At 42.5% G+C, this 25,067-nt stretch overlaps 1 protein-coding gene across 3 annotated transcripts in view; it reads right to left on the bottom strand.

Moving 5' to 3' along the window:
- Positions 1-25,067, bottom strand: part of PRKCH (protein kinase C eta) — a 185,728-nt gene that overhangs the window by 101,634 nt on the left and 59,027 nt on the right. For all 3 annotated transcript variants that reach the window (XM_056545930.1, XM_056545928.1, XM_056545929.1), the window contains exons 2-4: positions 9,686-9,749; positions 6,553-6,703; positions 5,315-5,349 (exon numbers count right to left, since the gene is read on the bottom strand). In XM_056545930.1, coding sequence (XP_056401905.1) covers positions 5,315-5,349; positions 6,553-6,698 — 181 coding nt within the window. In that variant the 5' untranslated portion in view covers positions 6,699-6,703; positions 9,686-9,749. The remainder of the gene's footprint in view (positions 1-5,314; positions 5,350-6,552; positions 6,704-9,685; positions 9,750-25,067) is intronic.

Here is a 25,067-nt window from a genome sequence, read left to right as displayed (position 1 = left end):
ACAGAACAAGTTTGTCACGGTAGATTATATTAGATCATTAAGTACAATCTTTCTTATTTCTATAATATCCTATGAATGGTATTGTCTCAGACAAGAAAAGATACATAACACCTCATATGACCAACAGTAATGCTTCTGCAAGGGTTATTACTACGCTTGCCAAGATACCAGACTAGAAGATGTGCTTAAAGTGAATGTCCACCTTGTACCACCATGTCATTTTTTAAAGTGGTCGTACAAAATTGGTAAAACATGGCTGCTTTCTTGTAAAAAATAAATAAATAAAAAATGCACCACTAGCTGTTTGTGGTACTCTAGCTTAGGGTGCCCACATACTTTCAATTGCCCTCAGCTCTCTTCTCTGACCTCAGTATGGCCAAACATTGAAGAGTCCTCTATGGAGAGGGGACAGCATTGCCAGACAGCTTTGGCTGTAGCTGATCTCTCCCAGAACAATAGGGTCAGGCAGTTGAAATCCAACATTCATCTCTCAGCAGACATCTGATGGAAGGCCACCATATACTTTAGACAGTTGGCCGTAACCCACCGACTTTTGTCGAGAGTGTATTTACCCTTAGCCCCATTTACTTTAGAGAAGCTAAGCTACAATATCAAAACACAACCCATAGGCAGGTTCAAAGCCATTTCTGGAATAAACACAGAATGCGTCGGCAGGATAAAACCATTCGGTCCATCGAGTCTGCCAGATATGCTGAATACTATGAATAGTTCCTGGCCCTATCTTATATGAAGGATAGCCTTCTACCTATCCCATGCATGTCTTAATTGGCACAGATACAAAACATTTTTATATGTTGTAAATCTTGGCAAAACATTTACCTTTCTAATATACTGCATAATGACATTTTATTTTGTTTTTAGAGAAAAGATTGCTTATAAAATCATGGCTTTGTCCCAGCTGAAGTACAGGCATGGACAAAGTGCAGTAAGTGAGGGTGGGCTAGCACTTTTCTATGCTCTCTCCTGTCCGATAGGTCTCCTCTGTGCCCTCTCCTGTCTGATAGCACTCCTCTGTGCCCTCTCCTGTCTGATAGCACTCCTCTGTGCCCTCTCCTGTCTGATAGCACTCCTCTGGGCTCTCTCCTGTCTGATAGCACTCCTCTGGGCTCTCTCCTGTCTGATAGCACTCCTCTGGGCTCTCTCCTGTCTGATAGCACTCCCCTGTGCTCTATCCTGTCAGATAGTACTCCAGGAGAGCGCACAGAGGAGTACTAGCCCACCCTCACTTACTGGACATTGTCCATGCCTGTGCTTCAGCTTGGACAAAGCCATGATTTCTATAAAAAGGAAATAACATTTTCTTATGAAGTATATTAGAAAAGTTAATGTTTTGCCAAGATGTACAAAATATAAGAAGTTTTTGAATCTGATAGTGCCCATTTAAACTCGTATTTTCAGCTACCAGCAGGAAGGCTATTCCATGCATCCACTACTCTCTCAGTAAAGTAATACTTCCTGATATCACTACTGAAACCTTTGTACCTCTATTATAAAACTATATAACTTGTGGATAGTTTTCTTTTAAATATGCTCTCCTCCTTTACAGTGTTAACTCCCTTTATGTATTTAAAAGTCTCTATCATATCCCCTCTGTCTCTTCTACACATGTTCGGGTCCTTTTCTGGTACGTTTTATCCTGCAATCCATGTACTAGTTTAGTATTTTCTCTGAACTCTCTCTAGAGTATCTATATCCTTCTGGAGATACGGCCTCCAGTACTGCGCACAATACTCCAAGTGAGGTCTCACCAGTGTTCTGTACAGCGGCATGAGCACTTCTCTCTTTTTACTGCTTATACCTCTCCCTATACACCCAAGCATTCTGCTAGCATTTCCCGCTGCTCTATGACATTGTCTGCCTACCTTTAAAGGGGTATTCCAGAATTTTTTTTATTTGACTATGCTACAGGGGCTGTAAAGTTAGTGTAGTTCATAATATAGTGTCTTTACCTGTGTGTGACTGTTTTCTCACAATTCTTATGCGATTTTCCCCCCAATATTTATTTTTAACAGCATACAAAATGACTGCTGTCTCGGATTTCTCCCAGCTTGCAATGCGGTCGAGACCGGACTCCCTAGTCAGCTGATGACAGGGAGCCTGTCTGCTTCAATGGGTGGAGAGAGCAATCTGCAAGTAATGCAACAGCTGTAGGCATCCTGATTGAAACCACAGGTCTGCAGCTCATTTATGTTTCAATGGGTGGGGTGGCTGATGTGTGGGAAGGAGGAAAATGGAATCATGGGATTTGTAGGAAAACAAGAAAACTGAACACAGGAAATACAAGTTCACAAAAAGCTAGCCACAGTGTTATGGTAATCTCACAGCATAGCCATTTAGCCCAAGACAAGCGCAGATCCTTCTGTGGTGCCTTGGGGGTGGGGGGGGGGGGGGGTGTATGGCAGTTGGGGTGTTGCTGTGAGGTATATCACGGGTATAATTAACTCCTGTCAGTCGTGATGCTAGGGTGAGGATTAATACTGTGATGCTTGGCCTATCGCCACCTTTCCCAAAAGCGATAGGGAGATGTAGAATAAATGCAATGTCCACAACCAGAGCTTTGCTGAAAACTTTCGGAAACTTTACTGAAGATCTTCTGTAACATGGGATAACAGGAACAGTCTTTATAACAAAGTCTATGTACAGCTTAGCTGAGATTGACGTATGGTTGGGACTTTTGTAAGTTCTTTAGCTTAGTAGGATTTAGTATGCACAGATCCGCTGGATTTAGGGTTATGTTTAGGTCCAGGGTCCTTGCTAGAAGTAGCAGGGAAGTTTGTAAGAACTCACTGTTTGATTTGAGCAGAGGCCGTCGGGCTGTGGCCTAGTAGCAGTCGTAAGTTGCAGAGGTCTGTGCTTATGAAGTGTCAGCAACCCAAGAGCAAAGAGATGTTGCTTGCATTGCAGCGCAGGAACAAGAGAGCAAGAGAGCGATCATTGGCTGCAGCTCCCTCATATGCGCAGGGGCTGGCCATTTTAGGATTGGTCTCCACCATCTGTCAATCAGCTTTACAAGGTATTGTGGGCATCACATGACCCAGAACCCCCAAAGGTCCTTTTACCTACCATCGAGACTAAACCACAGTCACATGACCCGCAGGCCCTGCGACGCTATGCAAGGTAAGTATACACTTTATATACAGTATTTACATTTATTTTAGCAATATATTAACTATTTGAGGGGTGACTAGGGGAAGACTAAAGAAGCGGACCCCCACAGTTACTAGGAACTCTGACTTTGGGGACCACTAACCAAGGTACGGTATGCAATACGGTACCGGGAAACCACACTTCCTAAGCATGTCCATTACTGTCTGCCAGGTATGTACTAAAATCACCTTATGGTGGAGAACCCCTTTAAGTCTTATGAAATAATGACCACTAAATCCCTTTCCTCAGATACTGAGTTTAGGACTGCATCAAATATTCTATACTCTGCCTTGGGTTTTTTATACCTACGGTGCATTATTTTGTTCTTATCTACATTAAATTACGGTTGCCAGAGTTCTGACCATCTCTTTCCTGTATTAAAGCCGCACAGCATTGATACTTCACCCAGAAGTGGGGAGTGGCGCAGCTTCAATACAGCAGGTCACATGGGTGAAGTCTCGGCATGTCTAGCAGATATGCTAAAGAAGGAAATATGAATACTTATGATGGGGATGGTGTCAATGGGTTGGAGAAGCTGGAGACCACCCTCATTGCTCAATTAGGATAAATAAACATATTTGGTTTTTTTACAGTTTCATTCGAAACAGCACAACAGAATTTTAGAAGGTAAACTGAAGGTAATCAGCATCGCCGACTCTACTTGGCTTTATATATTCAGCTTAGAGCGGGTTATGCAGCTGTCAGCTTCCCATTAAGAATCATTTCATTGCCTGTTTAGTTATTTGTGAGCTCTAGTATTTTTATCGTAATTGTAAAAAATCAGTACATATATACTGTCAAAATGCTGTAATGTAAAGAATAGTGGAGGAAAAGGCAGCATGGAGACTGCAGAAGCCTGAACTAGTGACACAAAGGAGTTACCGTATTTTTCGCCCCCTATAGGACGCACCGGCGTAAAAGACACACCCAATTTATAGGTGCAAAATCTAAAAAAATAAAGATTTTGAACCCAATAGTGGTCTTCAACCTGCGGACCTCCAGATGTTGCAAAACTACAACTCCCAGCATGCCCGGACAGCCAACGGCTGTCCGGGCATGCTTGGAGTTGTAGTTTTGCAACATCTGGAGGTCTGCAGACTGAAGACCACTGCATAGGAGGTAATACTCACGTGTCCCCGCCGCTCCGGACCCCTCACCGCTGCCCTGGATGTCGCTCTATCCCTGTACCCGTGTCCGCGTCACTCCGGAACGTCTCTGCTGCCGGCCGGGTATCCTCGCTCTCCGTCGCCGCCATCACGTCGTTACGCACGCCGACGCACGTACGCAACGACGTGATGACGAGGAAGACACTGAGGAGGCAGGTAAGGTCCCTCCCGGTGTCCTGTAAGCACTAACCCGGCTATTCAGTCGGGCTGTTCGGGACCGCCGCGGTGAAATTGCAGCGGTCCCGAACAGCCCGACTGAACAGCCGGGTTAGTGTCACTTTTCCTTCAGACGCGGCGGTCAGCTTTGATCGCCGCGTCTGAAGGGTTAATACAGGGCATCACCGCGATCGGTGATGTCCTGTATTAGCCGCGGGTCCCGGCCTTTGATGGCCGCAGGGACCGCCGCGATAGGGGTGTATTCGCCGTATAAGACCCACTGACTTTTTCCCCCCAAGTTTTGGGGAAGAAAAAGTGCATCTTATACGGCGAAAAATATGGTAATTGGTTTATGAATCCAGTAGCCTACACTGAGCAATCCAGCTGAACTGAATAAGATTAAAGGAAAGACTGCTTTTCCCCATTGCTAGTCAAGACTGGCTGGATCTAAATGCTTTTGTGATGAACTTTATCACTGTTTACACTACAGACATGAATTAAAGAGGTATTCCGGCTTTTTACATCTTATCCCCTATCCAAAGGATAGGGGATAAGCTATATTATCACAGGGGTCCCGCTGCTGGGGAATGCCGGGGGCTGCATTGAGATCGCTGGGGTCCCCTGCGATCATGCATCTTATCCCATATGCTTTGGATAGGAGACCAGATGTATAAAGCTGAAATACCCCTTTAAGGTCCCCTGCGTTCTGCAAGAGAAGACTCCAGTACTGGAGGAGGGCAGAATGGAGAGGGGCTAGAATCATGGTTTATTATAGGTTCTATCTAATCCGATCTTAATGAGAGATATGCAGAATGTTACTTTACCTTGACACTGGTATCCTTGCTTGCCAAACACGCCCCTGTAAGATAGAACAGTTATACAGACCATAAGCCAGAGATCATCACAATGTAAGACAATATTAACATTGGTTCACCACGTAAAGTGTTACGGTCATTTAACATGTCACAGAGATATAAGGCAGGTAGTGCAGCATCCTTCTCAGGATTTATTCAGTACGTAGACACACACAATAATTTGCAGCAATGATTCCAACCATATAAACCATGTGGGTCTGCGTCAAGCCTAATAAGGGACATTACAGATCATGCTTTTATAGTAGCACCAACTAATCATATTACATTATCAATAGAAATACAGTCCAACCACCATACCCCCCCTGGGACATCACATGATCCCACCCCTCTAATCTAGTCCATCCGTGTATGTATATAGGTGTATATGTATGTTCCAGCATTATGAATGGCTGAAGATATTTTAATGAAACTTGGTATACATTTCTTATATATTAACAAAAAATATATTCAAATTTAAGGATGTCCCGATACAGGCAATTTCCGCAGCCCAAGTGTATGGGACTTTCGATACATCTCCTGATCACGTTACTCTCAGGCTGCAGAGATTGCCCGGGAGTTTTAAACATCCTGCCACCAGACCACGTCAAGGTAAAGTATAATTAACTGTCCAGCAGGCAGGTGCAGATAATAGTTAGTGTGGGGGCAGGGCGAAGGGACAGGGTGGACAGGGGGGCAGAGAACATTTATTGGGAGAGATGAGTAAGGGGGTGAGAAGACATCAGTTCAGGGGCATGGAGAGGACATTGTAGCGCTGCTGCAGGGAGTAGTACAGGGAGGGCAATCAGCCTATCACTGCTAGGGCTTCAGGAGATTGGGAAAGCTAGGTGGCACACAGTATGCCAAGTAACTGAATTTTTACAGTAACAACAACAATGCCGATTTTAAAACATGTGTACAGAGGAACAGTAGGCAACTGTTCCACATTTGTATAGTGCACACAGGTTCTGCAGTGCTCTACACTCAAATTGCTCCCCGTTTTCATTGGGGCTTATAATCTAAATTTACCTATCAGTACATTTTGGAGTGTGTAAGGAAACCCCTGCAAACATGGGGAGAACATAAACTCCTTGCAGATGTTGGTCCTGGTGGAATTTGAATCCAGGACCCCAGCGCTGCAAGGTAACAGTGGGCTACCGTCCTGCTCACATGTGGTGTAAATACATATATCAAATGTTGAACACACTTACCAAATAAAATCTTTACAATGTGAGCAGTACGTGGGTTGTCGCAGATAAGTCGCCATAAACTTGTGTCCATTCACCTGGTGCACTCTTCTTCTCATAGCTCTCTGTCGTTTCCTAGTAAAGTGCCTGAGTAGCCGACCATCTCGCATTGTTCCTATAAGTAAAAGGAAATAGAACACCAACATTAGATTCCAAGTACACTTGTGGTGATCAACATAACAGGCTATGAGAACCTTAGATATGACCCCTGACTCTATACAAATAGACAATTTTCTCAAATTTTGAGGTGATCCCAGAGGTCGGACCCTCGCCAGTTTCTTATTCTTGTGTTGGAATAATCCTTTCATGTATTGAACATCAGGCCATTTTAAGCTGCTGAATAACAAACTAATGCACTATGTATTTCTATTACAATTTCGTTTTATTTTTTTTCAGATTTCTTTGTAATTGTTATGTGTTAAAAGCAATAAAAACAAAAACAAATACAGAGATAAACTTAAATCCCTTGGAGCGACAAGGGAGGGACTATTTATTAGTTTTAAAAAAAAATGGACTTTTGGATTCAATTCAGTTTGTTACAATTCATTTTAAAGTGGCACTTTAAAAATCTTAGGCCTTGTTCACACCAGTGTTCTTGTTTCATCTGTGAACAGTGAAAATCACTGGCTGTGCGGGATCCCTTACATACCAGACATCAATAGTGCCTGGCAGACCATGGGGTTCCCCAGGCTTCCCTCAGAGTGACCTTTATTTTACTGCACGCTACATTCATTTGTCCTCTTTTAATCTGCAGCATATCACAGTGGCAGCAATGTAGAGAATATTGAAGGAAATCTTATCCACATTGTGCAGAAAAAAAATCTGCAAAATTTTATATATATATATATATATATATATATATATATATATATATATATATAAATATAAATTTATTATGTATGTTACTGAATATTTACAATAAACTTAGGTACACATCTTTCTTATGTTAAAAAAAATTTGAAAAAAATTAATAAAGAGTAGATTTTAGGGTATATCCGGATATCCACAATCTCCACAGCCCAAGAGTAAAACAACAGCTCAAGATATATTTCCTGATTGAGGATATTGCCTGGGAGTTCTAAACATCCAGCCACCAGACCAGCCTCATGGAAAAGTATGATTTAACTGTCGGGCAGGAAGGTGCAGTGAATAGTTAGTGTGGGGGCAGGGAGAGGGGACAGGGCAAAAGGGGGGGGGGGAGGGAGAGAGAAGAAGATTTATTGTGGGCTGACATAAAAAAAAAGTGTGGGGGGGGGAAGACATCAGTGGGGGGCAGGGAGAGGGCATGGCAGTGCTAGAGTGCAGGGAAGGCCAACTGGGGTTTCAAGACACTGGGCTTTCCTTAAGTGTTCCAATATGATTGTTTTACCTGACCGAGATTCTCTTCAGGAGACTGGGAAAGTACACAGTGCAGGATTCACAGTACTCCCTCAGTATGATGTTATTTATATATATTATTATTGGGGTTTTCATGTTTTTATTCATTTATTTTTTTATTTATCTACAGCCCCATAAGGGCTTGTTTTTTGCAAGACCAACTGTACTGTGTCATTACATAATGCAAAACATTTCATTGTGGGGAGCTGATCCAACCCATGAACCCCAAATAATACACGGCCATACTGTTTCATTGCTTCTGTCAAGTGTTGAAAGCAGCATCTAAATAGACTAATAAATGGTGGTCACCTTCCAGTGTGCACTGTAGCCAACATGCTGTGTGAGCTTATTATTATTACATTGTATTTGGCGTACTCTTTGTGGCCTTCTATTCACATGTAAAAATGTTGGTCTCACAGGAAAGCCACCCATGACAGAAGTAATTCTGAACACTGAATTGGGACTTTGTGGTCGGTGCATAACACAGGAAATGAGGGGGTCTGTTCGTTTTAAGCAGCAATGCAAAAAAAAAAAAAAAACTAACACACTGCAGTTAATATACTATATATTACCTGTAAACAGTTCTTGTAATATGCTCTTTAGAAGCACACTAAGCAGAAGTTTGGATTGGATACACTAAAATTTGAAACTTGAAATAAAGCTTCATGTATTAAGCCAAATTACACTCTGCAAAACATACAACACTATAAAGTCTGATACAGGGCTCCAAATAGAGTCTATGTGTCAGGCCCGACACTACGCAGAACACTGTATATGAGTTTGGCTGCGGTCGTGCTTTTAAAAATATGTCCTGTGAATACTGTAAAAAAAAGTCTCCACAGTTGTGTAGTAAAAGTGTAAAATTGTATCAAATTGGTCTGTATGGCTGTCATCCCAGAAGAAAGTCTCTTCTAAAGATGATGCCCATGAAAGCCGCAGTTTGCTGAAGACAAGCAGAGTAAGGACGGGGATTACTGGAACCATGTCCTGTTGTCAGATGAGGCCAAGATACACTTAACACCATCTGATCCAAATAAGTTTAAGTGTGTGTGTGTGTGTGTGTGTGTGTGTCTGCGTGTGTGTCTGTCTGTGTGTGTGTGTCTGTCTGTGTGTGTGTGTCTGTCTGTGTGTGTGTGTCTGTCTGTGTGTGTGTGTCTGTCTGTGTGTGTGTGTCTGTCTGTGTGTGTGTGTGTGTGTGTGTGTCTGTGTGTGTGTGTGTGTGTGTCTGTGTGTGTGGCGGCAACCAGGTGAGGAGCGCAAAGACAAGTGTATCGTGTTAAGCATGGAGGTGGACGTGTCATGGTCTGGGCCTGCATTTTCTATTTATTTTTTTTTTAAACCTTAATGGCTTTTAGTATTTTCAACACTCCTCAAGACTCAATGCAAATTCGAAACCTGTGCCATTAATCATACTGGAATAATACTGGTGTTACTTCATTACTTCTACAGCTATGCCTCTGAACCAGTGTGCGTAATGGCCGCAGATCACAAAACACCGTCATTCTCTAATTCCCCGAAAGAAGTATACTAAATAGGACAAAAAATATATAAAAAATGATTTGCTCAGCAACAAAGCTACTGCAGAACCTCTGTACAGATAAACAGGAGGTTTAAGATTAATACACAGACTGTGAAAAATGAAGCTTCACCACAAACTCTAGAGAGTAAATTCTTCTCAAGTTTATGTTTTTTGAAACGGACACCATAACAGGACTCTTACCTTCTGTGAAGCTTCCTATAAGCGTTATTGAAACGTACACTTTGCCTTCAGGCTCCAAGTCAACCTGAAAAAAATAAAGTAATGGCTGTTTACATGTAATTCTACTGATTGCTAAATGTTAGTAATATATACAGATGACACCCCCCCCCCCCCCCACATGGATTACACCTCCTGAGGACCCTTGACATTTACCCTTCTCATAGATAACTGCTCAATTACAGTCACTGTTTACAGTGTAAGACTAGGTTCCCATCTGTGTCAAAGGCTCTGTTTGGGGCCTGCATTGCAGAATCTGTTCAAATAACTGGTCAAAAAACCCTTGCTGCAAATAGTATTATTTTGTCTTGTTACACCCAATGGAAATGTGACAGACTCCAATAAAGTAAACCAGATTAGTCGGCTCCATTGGTGTCATGCAGTGGACTGTGTGGCTCAGTTTTCCGGCCATGAAAAACATTGATACAGCCTACAGCTGCCCCAAAACATGAACAGGTTCAGCAGATTGCCAAAAAATTAAAGCGCTGTCCATAAATGCAAGATGGCGGCCAGGCAAACGCCTCATGCACATGCAAGTTTGGCTTGTCTAAACATGCATGTATTTCCACGGGTAGCGATCAGCCAAATTATTGCCCCCCAGCAATCAGCCAACAAATGAGCAAACAGGTGTGTGCCAAATGATTGCTGGGATCACGTGGCACCAAAAATAATCACTCACACATCTCCCCATGTGAACAGAAGATGTGCTGCAGACAAGGATGTAAGTGAAGGGCCAATGGTTGTGCAACCATTTATACGCTCCTGTGCTGACCATAAGGCTACAGGCACACAGCAAATTTGGTCATAATACAGGTCGCAAGGCCAAAATTTGCCATGTCACACTATAGAGTTATAAGCAAATGGGTTCACCTTGAGAGCCACAAGTGGCCATAATCGCACCCAGACAACTGCAAGAAATCAATCAAGGACCGGCCAGGTCGGAGTAGACCGCAACGTGACCCCATTCCCTTCCATGCGCTGCAAAGCAGTATGATCTTTGCAGTAAAATATGGGAATAAGGAAACAAAAATACTTAGGCAATTTAAATCCAAATGCTCAATCCTAATTTCTCCTCATACATCTGCCCTTGGGTTCGGCCGACATGTATCTTACGTGTATGGCCAGTTTAAAGGGGTACTCCACTCCTAGATATCTTAACCCCTATTTGAAAGTATAGGGGATAAAATGTCTGATCGCAGGGGTCATTTTGCTGCACCCCCCCCCCCCCCCATCTCCCCCCTGCCCTCGCGATCTCCGTGTAGCATATGTTTAGCACGCTGGGTTCCCGCAGCGGGTGTGGTCACATCTCATCACACCCCTTCCATCCATGTCCCAGCAGCGGGACTCCCACGATCAGATGGGGATGCGATGTCTGGGAGCGTAGTACTCCTTTAAGGGCCCTTATAGACAGGGTAGATGGGGTGCAGGGAACAAGCAACAATCCGGCTGATCGGCCATCTGCTGAGCCTTCACAAGGCATAATCAAGTGGCCCATTCAACAAATCACTGTCGGACGCACAATCCCTGTTTCCCCAGAGTGATGTGCGGACAATAGTGATAATATAAAGGACCGCACAAAATATATGATCAGCAGAGGAGAGTTTACTCGTTTGATGACTGATCGTTGTCTCTTTTACATGGCTAATTATGGGCAATCAGCATTCTTAGGACCTCTCTCTGCAGTCTCATATAGTTACACATAAAATATTTATTGCAAGAAGTTACAACAAAAAACAAAAACAATATAGAATTTTTTATAATTAGGTTCAAAATGTTGAAATTATGTAAGAAACCACCAAGATTGATGTCAAGTTTACTTGAACCCACTGTAAAGGTAGCAGATCTACAACTGAGCAAAGAATACTATTGTGTCAAACCAGAATGTCACAGAAGGCAAGTAGGTGGAGTGCCAAACCCTCACTGTAAGAAATGTCTGAGAACCTGTTGGGCCACTTTGCGATCTTCATTCCTCACAATCCAATAGTTGGGGTAATGTCCCCCTTGCATAATATAGACTCATTTTATTCGTTATGTCAAGTATGAACTAATATTTGTCATCCTCTCTGCTCTATAAGATCATATGTGCTTTTTACAAAACTAGGTCACACAGGGTTAACAACACAGCGTTAATCTTCATGCCCTGTTGAGGTCTAGCAACAGGGGCAGAAAAGGGAATCCTTCCATCATGGCTTCCAAAGTAAGAAGTGTGAGTAGATGAGGCAGAGGTCTACTATTCAGCAATGGGTGCAAGATCATACTTTGCAAACGCAGTCTGACAGCAGGATCGGGGGACCAGGGTTAAAGGGGTACTCTGGTGCCAGAAAGTTAAACAGATTTGTAAATTACTTCTATTAAAAATTCTTAATTATTTCAGTACTTTTTAGTGGCTGTATACTACAGAGGAAATTCTTTTCTTTTGTGATTTATTTTCTGTCACGACCACAGTGCTCTCTGCTGACACCTCTGTCCATGTCAGGAACTGTCCAGAGCAGGAGAAGATCTCCATAGCAAACATATGCTGCTCTGGGCAGTTCTTAAAATGTACAGATGTGTCAGCAGAGAGTACTGTGGTCAGACAGAAAAGAAATGCCAAAAGAAAAGAATTTCTTCAGTAGTATACAGCCGCTAAGAAGTACTGGAAGGATTAAGATTTTTTTTTAACAGAAGTAATTTACAAGTCTAAAACAAAAAGACAAAGCAAACTCGGCACTGCTGAGACTGTACTGGACTGTACTGGAAGGGGCCACTGGTAGACTGCTGTATGAACTCGGGTGGTGCTCAGACTAAATAATACAGTTCAATGAATCTTGATAGAAGAATAAATGAATAGTCGGCAACTCACCACGCTGGTTCTTGTGAGATCCTTTCTTTATTACGGCATACTCACATGCAACAAACAGGTCAGAGACAGACTATGGACAGACTGTGGGGGGGGGTTGCCGACTTATTGTACCCCCCACAGTCTCTCTCTCCCCCGTTTGTTGCATGTGAGTATGCCGTAATAAAGAAAGGATCTCACAAGAACCAGCGCGGCGAGTTGCCGACTATTCATTTATTCTTCTATCAAGATAATTTACAAGTCTGTTTTACTTTCTGGCATCAGTTGATTTAAAAAAAAGGAAAAAGTTTTCCACGAGAGTACCCCTTTAACTACCTAGTTAGAGCTTCAGAAACAATGGATTTGTTCATGCCCTGTAACAAGGAACTGTCATGTGAAAGACTACAGTGGCACTTGGGCCCCTTTCACAGCGCCAGTATGCTCCAGGAAATTTGGCCGTCAAACTCCCTCTTTTTATAAATTTTTTTGCACTTTGCTGGCCGTAATTAATAATAACGGGTCCCGACGGACCCCATTGAATTCAATAACAGCCTTTATTTTTGGAGAGAAAAACTGGAGAAAAAGACAGTGCAAGCACTATTTTTTCTCCGGCTTTTCTCCATCCTAAAATAACGGACAGCCAGCAGTGTGAACGTAGCCTTAGAAGTGTTCAAACCTTCAGAGACTGCAGTAAATCTTCCCTAAAGTGGGCCTTGTGTTAAATGAATGCTTGCCATCAAGGTAGATCAATGGAGCATGCTTGACAACTAATTGGTTTACTGATCTGTGGCATATGCCGATCTGGATACAGCAAACTATATAGGAATCTATGGCCTACACGTTGTTTTTGTTCTAGGGATTAGGCCACACATAGAGACAGTGTAATATTCTAGGCCAGTGATGCCCAGTTGGTTGTTCGAGGCCACATGGCTGTTAAAGGGGTTCTACCGTGCTGACAACTTATCCCCTATCTAAAGGATAGAGCATAAGTTGCCTGATCGCGCAGGGTCCCGCCACTGAGGACCCCCGCAATCTCGCACGCAGCACCCCGCTCTCACCAGGCCCCGGAGTGCACATCCGCTCCGGGTCTGATGACTCCCGATCACGGGGCCAGAGTATCGTGACGCCACGGCTCTGCCCCCATGTGACGTCACGTTCTGCCTCCTCAATGTAAGTCTATGGCAGGGGGCGAGACAGCTGTCTCGCCCCCTGCCATAGACTTGCATTGAAGGGGCGGAGCGTGACATCACATGGGGCGGAGCTATGACGTCATGATCACCGGCCCCGTCATCAGACCCGGAGCGGATGTTCGCTCCGGGGCCTGATTTGAGCGGGGTGCTGCGTGCGCGATCACGGGGTCCCCAGTGGCAGGACCCCGCACAATCAGGCAACTTATTCCCTATACTTTAGATAGGGGATAAGTTGTCAACACGGTAGTACCACTTTAAAGGGGTACTCCACTGGACAGACGTTCAGAACATTTGGTTCCGAATGCTGCGGGGGTTGACCACCCACCTCATGACATCACGCCACGCCCCCTCAATGTAAGTCTATGGACTCCCATAGACTTGCATTGAGGGGGCGTGGTGTAATGTCACAAGGGGGCATGGCCGACCCCGCAGCGCGCACACGGCATTCAGAACTAAATGTTCTGAATGCTGGCCAGTGGAGTACCCCTTTCAAATCTGTCTTAATGATGGGCATAGGTCTGCCAAGTTCTCTGCCCAACCATAAAGAGAAGACCTCCTCTGTTATGGGGGCCCTCTTTACCATCACCAAAAAGTTGTGTTATACATATGTTTATGCAGACCTCTTTTTTACAGGCTTTTTATATAGCTGGCTCCTGTGTTTCCTCTATTTGCCTCTATTTTCCCAAAAGCTAGAAGAAATCTCAAACTTCATTTTAAATGTTGCTTTTATTGAAAACCTGTTGTATCTGAATAAAATACAATAAAACGGCAGCCCAAAAAACACAGCTGTATGACTATATGTCCTGTGACTAAGCCCTGGCTAAATGTGGTGTTTGACATGTGGTCTGAAATTGAGGACCTAACAATATGTTGATCACCACTGGTCTACAAGGTTGTGCCCCACGTGGTGGCTGATGTATCCTCCAGCTAATACAGAAATACCAGGAGGCCTGGTGTCTGATCCATCCCATGAAAGACAATGCCGGAATGTGTTAGAAGAATATAATAAACTGCATAATCTTGCTTGAACTTCATGAACTGGGACTTATACAATTCTCCTCTTTCCCTATTACTGTTCTGCTTGTTTACTTACAGCAATAGCCAACAGCAGAACTAAAATAATCCACGTTATATGAACAGTCTCTATATCACCAAGATTGGGAATAGAACCAATATATTCTGGGGTGGGTAAAGACCTTAGTTACTTTGATGCTGCTGGAGTCAAGATCAGCCTGACACTATTTCCTATTGGTTATAAAACTTCTAATAAGTCAAAAATCTTAATAAATCGTGCATAAACCTTAAAGGGGTACTTCGGTGGAAAACTTTTTTATTTTTATTTTAAATGAACTGGTGCCAGAAAGTTAAACAGATTTGGAAATAACCTCTTTATGAATTTCTTTTCTGTCTGACCACAGTGCTCTCTTCGGAAATCTCTGTCCATTTTAGGAACTGTCCAGAGCAGCATAGGTTTGCTATGGGGATTTTCTCCTGCTCTGGACAGTTCCTGATACGGGCATCAGGAGTCAGCAGAGAGCACTGTGGACAAGACAACAAAAGAAATTCAAAAAGAAAAGAATTTCCTCTGTAGCAAACAGCTGCTAATAAGTGCTGGAAGGATATTTTTTAATAGAAGTAATTTACAAATCTTTTATACAAAAATTGCCTACACCTCAAGGGCAGTATTCACATTAATAAATTGGTCGACTGAGACCGTGCTTCAATTATGAACCAAATTTTATTAAAAGTACAGCTTATGTTGCATAAAATATAGTGCATTAAACATTTTCCACACAGGGCCCTTGTGGGGAAAATAACAGTTACAATAAGAATAAGTGTGGAGAGCATAAAGCAAAAATTAAGAGACAGTAAAATTGTGTTGTGACCGATAGTCCGGAAAACCAGATGGAATAGTCCAGCAAATAAGAATAGTATTTCCAGATGGTTAATTAATGTAACATGAAATTAGTATTACCGGATAATTGGAGGAAGGGGTCATTTAACTTTGCTCTTAAGCACCCCGAAACGCGTTTAGCCTTTGTGTAGAGTGACCGCTCTATGGACTTTTATACCAACTAGCACTAAAGATAGTTTTTTAAATAAAAAAAACGTCTGCCACCGGTAATTCTCACCATTATCGAGGTCCGCCTGCTATGGGAGAACTGCTGATCCTGTGATCTGTTTCAGTGTACTGCTGACATCACACGCTATCACCACGAGATAACCCAGCAGGAACCATCCACTTCGGATACCTCCAATTTACCGCGGACGAGCACGTCATACATCGGGTTCGAGTGCCATCAGAACCAGACGTGTCGGCGTATGCAATCGCTCACAAAGCAGCCCACCAGAGCGAGATCTCCAATTATCCGGTAATACTAATTTCATGTTACATTAATCCACCATCTGGAAATACTATTTTTATTTGCCGGACTATTCCATCAGATTTTCCAAATTGCCGGACTATCGGTCACAACACAATTTTACTGTCTATTAATTTTTGCGTTATGCTCTCCACACTTATTCTTATTGTAACTGTTATTTTCCCCACAAGGGCCCTGTGTGGGAAATATTTTATGCACTATTTTTTATGCAACATAAGCTGTACTTTAAAAAAAAATGTGGTTCATAATTGAAGCACGGTCTCAATCAACCAATTTATTAATGTGAATACTGCCCGTGAGGTGTAGGCAATTTTTGTATCAAATATTTTATTTCGCTCTCACACCTAGGGTATAGGTGTTTTCTAGCCTACTTTACCTAGGTCAGTATATAATTGTGAGCTGCACCACCCACTTTTTTCTAATTTACAAACCTGTTTAACTTTCTGGCACCAGTTGAATAAAAAATAAATAAATAAAAATGTTTTCCACCGGAGTACCCTTTTACGTTTCCATACTGGGATATCCATGTGCTTTAGGGGATAGACCCTTCCTTCCTACTGCTAGGTCATCAAGACTGTTCCACTTTCTTAAAGGGAACCCGCCGCCATGTTGAAAATACTGTCTGTGGACAGCAAACTATATAGCTAGATGAGCTTAGCGGGTGGATACATATAAATACATTAATAATGTATCAAAAATATTGATAACAATATTTTATGCTTATTCTAGGTTTAAGAGTCAAGGAGGTGGTGGGCATACAGAGATAGCTGTCAGTCACTGACCGTAGGACCGCCTACTAAACTTCTTAACCCTGAATAAGCAAGGATTTAATTAGTAAATTAGTAGTTCTACTAAATCTTAATAAAAAAATTATACTTCACACAAATTATATATATGAACCAGATACAGGCGCAGCACTCCAACAAAATAAGTGATTTAATATCTCATGTCAGCATTACAACTTTCAGCATGCTTGAAAAAGGCTCCAGGAGGAGCTGAAATGTTGTAATGCTGACATGAGATATTAAATCACTTTTTTGTTGGAGTGCTGCGCCTGTATCTGGTTCTTATCTTGGATGGACTCTGATCAAGTCCTTTGGGACGCTGGCACCAATTTTTTGGTTGGACTGGATAAGTAGTGCTGCTTAATTTTGGGATATTATATATATATATATATATATATATATATATATATATATATATATATATATATATATATACACACACACATACACATCTATACACACACACACATACACACAATTTAGCTTTAAAAGCATGACTGCTGTAAAGATTGGACTGCATTTTCAACATTATTGGTTTCATTTTAAAGTGGACCAGTCAGCAGAAACAAAACAAGGCTAGATCCACCTACCCATTTGACTGATTACCACTAGATAAAGTGGACATGGGCTGGACTTACCTGGACTCTTGCCATACTGGGGAACACCGCCTGGGCTCAGTTGCATAAAAACAAAAAGTCTTATAAGAACTAGAGAGATTTATTAAAAAAAACAAAAAACAGTTTGCATGTAATTCTGATAACTAACCTTATAAGTACCAAGAAATGGTGTAATAATAACTGTTCCTGCAAAAAACAAGCCCTCATGTGGCAACTTTTGATGAAAAAAAAAAAAGTGATGGCTATTTAAACACAGTTATGAAAAAAAGACTGTTTGCTATGCTTTGTTTTTGTTTTTTGTGTTCTGTTATTCACTATCCTCCCCGTGTAACTTTATAATGTTCATTGTGCCCTACTGTTATACAATAGATACTTTTATAAGGGGCTCATGATCTTACCATGTGCTTTATCTTTGGACAAGCTCCATAAATACACATGGAATGTCAAGTGAACATTCTCCACGCATATTTTCTTTGCTACACTGAAATGTTTACACATTTCATTAAAGCTTTATATCATTAGCGTTTATTACTTTCTTGTGTTAATGGAATATAAAAGGGTTATTAAAGCAGTGCACAGCGTGATCGGGCTTACTCCGACTAACCAAACAATCCAGGTACGGTGCAGACACTAACCATCCCTAGCAATATAATTCTAACATGTTCTTTAGTGACTTGACATCATTCCTTGAAGCTAGGCATAGTCCTTCCCTAGGGTGATCTATCCCAAACCCAACAACTTAAAGTGGTACTCTGGCACATGAAAATGTCACATAGTTACATAGTTACTGCAGTTAGGAGCATTATTTAAATGTGAACATTGTCTAATGTAAATGAATTAGACATTAAGCGTTGGATGGACCCATAGTGAGTCCATCCAACCATATTAATAAATAGAGAGGAGGGGAAAAAAAAAAATAGGGGAAGGCGCTGCCTAGTGCTTGAAAAAGAAGGTGTCGAGAGTTACTCCCCGTCATCATCCATGTGCGCCCAAGAAGACCCTAACATTTTCTTTCAGCCGGACGCTCCAACGGTTGGTTTCACTACATCCCACTATTTTAATCTAGTAGGCCTGCAGAGCCAAGACTGGCTGAACGCACGTTACTTGAACCAACCAGACCCAAGATAACTTTGCAGGCCAGGAAAGCTGGCTGAGCAAGCGCCAAGCTACACACACTGCAACAAAGGGGGGTAGAGGATGTCATGGGAAATTCAGTTTTCAGTAGAGCACGCTGCTGGCCAAAAACAGGCGATGAGCTGGTTTTTAACCACAAGGGGACAGAGTAAGTTGCTTCCAAGTTAAATTTTTTTGGAGTGACTCACATAGCCCCTTTAAAAATAAAATTTGTCATTATTTTCATGCTGCCTGAACCATCTGGGTGGTCCAAGTGGTTTCTCCCAGCCTATATTGATAGATTTCTTCCTATTTGGACATGGGGAGATCTATCAAACAAGGCAAGCAGGGAACAGATCAACAATCCACAGGATAAGCCATAAATAGTTGATCAGCAGGGTGCCTACACCTAGTTGATGGGCACTGCCGCAGCATCGGAAATAAACAGTGTATTTTAGAATTCCAGCTCCGATACATTGTTTCTAGCGGTATCGCTAGGTAATTGAAGAGCAGCCCCTATCGATGTGAACAGGAGCTGCTTTGCAGTTACCCAGCATGACCACTACAATAAGGCTATGTTCACATGACGGAATGTCCACTACAATGTTTTCCAGCCAAGTTCCCCTTTAAAATGACTTTCATTACTACATTGTATGACTTTTAGCTGGTGCCATCATGCATCACCTACATATCCATTACATTAGCCCCGCGATACGTAATAATCACATTCCAGCGACATTTAGTGGTGCATTTCACTATGAAGTACAATAAGACCCAGTATGACTGGGAGGAAGCTTTTCTTCCCACTCTTCTTATATGCCATTTAAAAATACATGACCGGACCCCTATGCACCTTCAGGCACCAGGTGTGACTACACCCGTATAGCAAGGTTTCCAAACCAGGGTGTCTCCAGCTGTTGCAAAACTACAACTCCCAGAATGCCAGACAGACAAAGGCTGTCCGAGCATGCTGGGAGTTGTAGCTTTTCAACAGCTGGAGGCACGCTGGTTGGAAAACACTGCTTAATAGCTACATCTCTAAATATAGAAATGTCTATTAGTACAGCGCAAAATTTTAGGAAGTTTCGGCTTTGATATCTGAATATATTTCCACAGGAAAATTCCAACAACTCGTTTTCCAACATGTCTATGCACAAAATAATTGTCTGTTTTGAGGAATTTGCAGGGACAAATATATAAGAAATTAAGCATAATGGGACCTTATTTATATAAAAAAAAATATATATAAATAAATAAATAAAAAGGGGGGGGGGGCGGAACCCTGAGATTTTACAATTTATGTATCTAATTCATCGGCTTTATAATTACATGCATCCAACACAATTGCTAATAGGAGACTTTGTCACTTGGGTGTCTATATTTAAAGCTACGCTAACACGAGATGTGAAAATCACTGCTAAAATGGTGTTCACACGAGGTGTATTTATGTGATCATGACAGACACTCTGGGAATAGAAGTCTGCAGACAAATGGGAGCGCATGGTAAGCTTTTCCGCAGGAAGGTTGGGGGTGTTTGTATAGAAAAGTCATATAGATACTAAATATATTAAATGTGAAGTCACTCATGGGCGCGCTGAAGCAGGTACCACAGTAAATTTTACATGTTGGTCTTCACCCCCAAATACGCTGGAAACCCCTCCAAAGTAACCCTTGTTGTAACCGTTATACACCACAACTTAACCCCTTGGCACCATCTGCCAGAAACGTTTGTCACTGTAGTAACTGGAGTCCAGCACCAAACATAGTGCAGGGATCATGGGTAACCGAGGTTGTGCCCGCACTGTATGCCATGTGGAGGTGATTGACAAAAAAGGTACCCCGCAGAAACAAACAGGATAAGAGAAAACTATCCCAGAGGTTCTCCAGGCGAAGAACCGAAATGCGTGTTGGGTGTGATTGAGGACTCAACCCTTCCACATCTATACTATCAGGGGCATTTAGCAAACCTGTGTACAGGAAGAAAGGGGTAGTTGCCCATAGCAATGAATTAGATCACTTTAATTTTTCAAAGGTTTTTTAAAAAGACAAAGAAAGAAGCATTTGTTGGTTGCTATGGGCAACTGCACTCCTTTTCCTCAGCACAGGTTTTGATAAATTGCCCTCTACGTCTATAGGTGTATAAATTAGATACTGCTTGTATATTTTGTAGTCTTGGATAGTGAGTATTATAATCCCTAGTATTGAGTAGGATATACTAACATCATATTGCTAGGGTTTGGTTAGGATTTTAAGTGCTTTATGGAGCAATTTGTTGGGTAAAGGATGCAGTAGAGATGGAAAAAAATGTATTTAACAATTTTTTTATAACGAATCTTTAATTTTTAATAAAGTGTGTGTGTGTGTATCATTTTTTTCCTCTCTATTTTTTACATTTTTTTTTAAGTAGTACTAGGGATCGACCGATATCGTTTTTTTTAGGGCCGATACCGATAATCGGTGCAGGTTAGGGCCGATAGTCGATAACTTATACCGATATTCCGGTATAAGTTATCGGCTATTTAACCCCCTGCGACACCGCTGCAGATCATTGATTTAAAACGGGCGCTTTAAATCAATGATCAGATCTGCAGTGGCTTTTGCGGTGCCATAGGCCGCCGCTTCTCTCCCCCTACCTGTCAGGGTGGTCCGGGCCATCCATCCTTCCTTCCTGTAGTGTCCGGGGGCGTTCCGGGTGAAGAGTGAACCGGTCCGGGCTGTCCTTCTCCGAGGGTCATCTTCTCCACTCCAGGCAGGCTTCGGCCTAGTACGCTGCATAGACGCCGCTGCGCAGTGACGCCCGTGAGCAGCGACGCACCTGGCGTCACGGCGTCTATGCAGTGTACTAGGCCTGAGCATGCCCGGAGTGGAGAAGATGACTGCCGGAGAAGGACAGCCCGGACCGGTTCACCCTCCACCCGGAACGCCCCCGGACACTACAGGAAGGAAGGATGGATGGATGGATGGCCCGGACCACACCCATTACGGTTAAGTTTAATTTTTTTATTGACTCGGAGTGTGGCGGAGGGGCCCGACCGTTATAGCGGTATGGGCAAAAATCCATACCGGTATACCGCCCAGCATCACGGTGGGGGGTGCGACGCGGTGCGGTGGGTCGGCGGTGCGGTGCGGGGCATTATCGGCTTATCAGCAAGGTAATTGCCCATACCGATAATGCCCAAAATCGTGATTATCGGCCGATAATATCGGCCATACCGATAATCGGTCGATCCCTAAGTAGTACTACTACTCCCAGCATGGAACAGACTGTTCCATGATGGGAGTAGAAGTACCTGTACTAATAGACATATCACCCGGGTGTTACTACTGACACCAGATGCGATCGTCCATAATATAGCAGAGATGTGGAGCGGCTCTATACAGCAATCGCATCTGCACTATACTCCGGCCGGCCAGTGATGTGAACATATTTTCATATTCATATTTTCCGCCCAGAGTGGGGATTGGCCGGATGGTTGCAGCCAATCATCGCTCTCAGCGGGAAATATGAAGGAGTGATGTTCTATTCATATCACTGGTCGAAGAACAGTGCAGAGATGTGGTGCGCAGAAGAAAGCCGCTCTGCATCTCTGCAATAGATAGGACGATCGCATCGTGTGTCAGGAGTGACATCCGCTGTGATCTGTTCTTAACTGCAGGTACTACTACTCCCAACATGTAGTGCACTCTGCTCCATGCTGGGAGCTGTAGTACCTGCATTAAAAGACAGATAGCAGCAAGTGTCACTCCTTACACCCGCTGTGATCTTCCTGTATAATGACAAAAACAGGGGCTGCTGTGTTTTTAAAGGGAACCATACAGACAGAACATGCTGCTGTTGCTGAGGGCAGTACACTATAGACAGGCATGCAGTTTCCAGCCGTCTGTCGCTTCTGAAATTATGTACAGTAGTTTAGACAAACTTACATAGGGCACTGTTAGAGAGTAGTCCAGCATATTTATTAGGCACCGCTCCCCTGCCCATCTGCTGATGACTGACAGGCTTCACTATGCACAGTGAATGGGAGGATCCGGATGAATACGTCAGATTCATCCCTTGCCGCACTGGGCGCATACTGCAGACTTCAACATGTACTATGTATCTGCATATGAAAGACCGCTGGAAACAGCATGTCCGCATGGTAGCATGGCACGGTGGCATACATGCTGTTTCCAGTGGTCTTTCATATGCAGATACATAGTACATGTTGAAGTCTGCAGTATGCGCCCAGTGCGGCAAGGGATGAATCTGATGTATTCATCCGGTTTCTCTCATTCACTGTACATAGCGAAGCCAGTCAGTCATCGGCGGATGGGCAGTGGTGCCTAATAAATATGCTGGACTCCTCTCTCACAGTGCCGTATGCAAGTTTGACTAAACTACTGTACGTACTTGCAGAGGGACAGACCGCTGGAAAGGGCATGAATGTCTATATTGTGCTGCCCTCAGCAGCATGTTCTGTCTCTAAGGTTCCCTTTAAAAACACAGCGGACCCCGTTTTGTCAGTCACATATGTATGTTTTTATGCACCAATTATATCTCCCCGTATAATTTATGGATGCGGCCGGCCGCTCTTCTATGGTCCCCTGCACTGATGTATATATACACCTATTCCTATTTTCCACAGAGAGTTGTGATTGGCTGGAACCATCTGGCCAATCACAGCTCTCTGCAGGAAATATGAATATGTGTATATATACACGTCAGTGCAGCGGACCACAGAAGAGCGGCCGGCCGCATCTATAAATTATACAGAAAGATCGCAACGGACCCGGGGCGATCCGTCAATTAGTACAGGTACTGCTACTCCCATCATGGAACAGTGTGTTCCATGCTGGGAGTAGTAGTACTACCTAAAAAAAAAAAAAAAAAAAAAAAAAAACACACACACACTACATTTTTATTATTGTCAGATACATCTTTAATGCCCTGCCCGTACACAAATTGATCCCTATTTAAAAATAATTTTGTTTAAAAAAAAAAAAAAAAAAAAGTGTATCTCCACCACTTTTTTGGATCGCTAAAGTCCAAAAAAAAAGAATAAAAACAGCCATCAAAAACGCCGAAGTTAAAACCAACATGACGTTTTTCTTGGTGTTTTTGCTCTCCCATAGACTTCTATAGGGGGAAAACGCCACGATTTCTGTGCAAAAAACGCCAAACTAGGATTTGTAGGGAGTTTTTGAAAACCAGCCTCTGAGCCCAAAATAGCTGAAAAACGCCTAAAGGATTAAAAAAAATACTGAACTGAAAAACGCCAAGTGGATCTGGCATTTTGCAGTTTACTAATGACTTGCAGCTAACATCTGGACGCAGTGTTTTTCGCTGAAAAAACGCGGTGCGGCAAAATGGGCGTTATTTTATTGCATTTTTTTTAAATCAACTGGTGCCAGAAAGTTAAACAGATTTGTAAATTACTTCTATTAAAAAATCTTAATCCTTCCTGTACTTATTAGCTGCTGAATACTACAGTGCAAATTCTTTTCCGTTTGAAACACAGAGCTGTCTGATGACATCATGAGCACAGAGCTCTCTGCTGACATCTGTCCATTTTAGGAACTGTGCTCATGATGTCAGCAGACAGCTCTGTGTTTCAAAAAGAAAAGAATTTCCGCTGTAGTATTCAGCAGCTAATAAGTACAGGAAGGATTAAGATTTTTTTTTTAATAGAAGTAATTTACAAATCTGTTTAACTTTCTGACACCAGTTGATTTAAAAAAAAAAAATAAATAAATAAAGAAAAACAGTTTTTCACTGGAGTACCCGTTTAATAGAGTTAGCTCCTATGCCAGATGATAACAGTCATGGCATCTCCGTGTTTAGATGCGATGGTTAAGGCCAATGAGTAAATATCCAAGACTCCTAGTGAGACAAAAAAAGAAATCCTTATAATTAAAAAAAAAAAAAATCCAAATATTATAGAAAAATTAAAAAAATAAACACTGCATAATTTGTGTTGAATCTTTAAAATTAATACTTTAATTATCTAATTTGGTACTGGAAGCAAACGCGCCATGAGTACTGCATTCTGGCACGTCTGATAGAAGACTCCCCTAATGTCTACTGTATTGGCTGCCAGCCAAAGAGCAGCGGAGAAAGAGAAGAACCACCATGAACACTACAGTCATTCTGATCCTGCTGTACTGGACTCATGCAGTCACTGGTAACCTTCCTACATACCTGGCTAATGGGGGCACCACCTTCCTACTGGAAGGACATACCTGACTAAAAAACGGTAACATACCTGCTTACTTAGGGGGAGGGAGAAATACCTGCCTAATAAGGGAACATACATGAAAATAGGTTAAATCACATATGTTCTAGAGCCAGTAAATGCTGCTGTATATATATATATATATATATATATATATACATACACACATACACACACATGCAGTGTCCATAAGATTCCTGGAACATCCACTTGCTCTAACGTGGTCT

Source organism: Hyla sarda, chromosome 11 (assembly GCF_029499605.1).
Source record: "Hyla sarda isolate aHylSar1 chromosome 11, aHylSar1.hap1, whole genome shotgun sequence".
Classification (NCBI taxonomy): Eukaryota; Metazoa; Chordata; class Amphibia; order Anura; family Hylidae; genus Hyla; species Hyla sarda.
The sequence above is the reverse complement of the archived record's forward strand: the minus strand, read 5'-3'. Positions and strand labels throughout refer to the sequence as shown.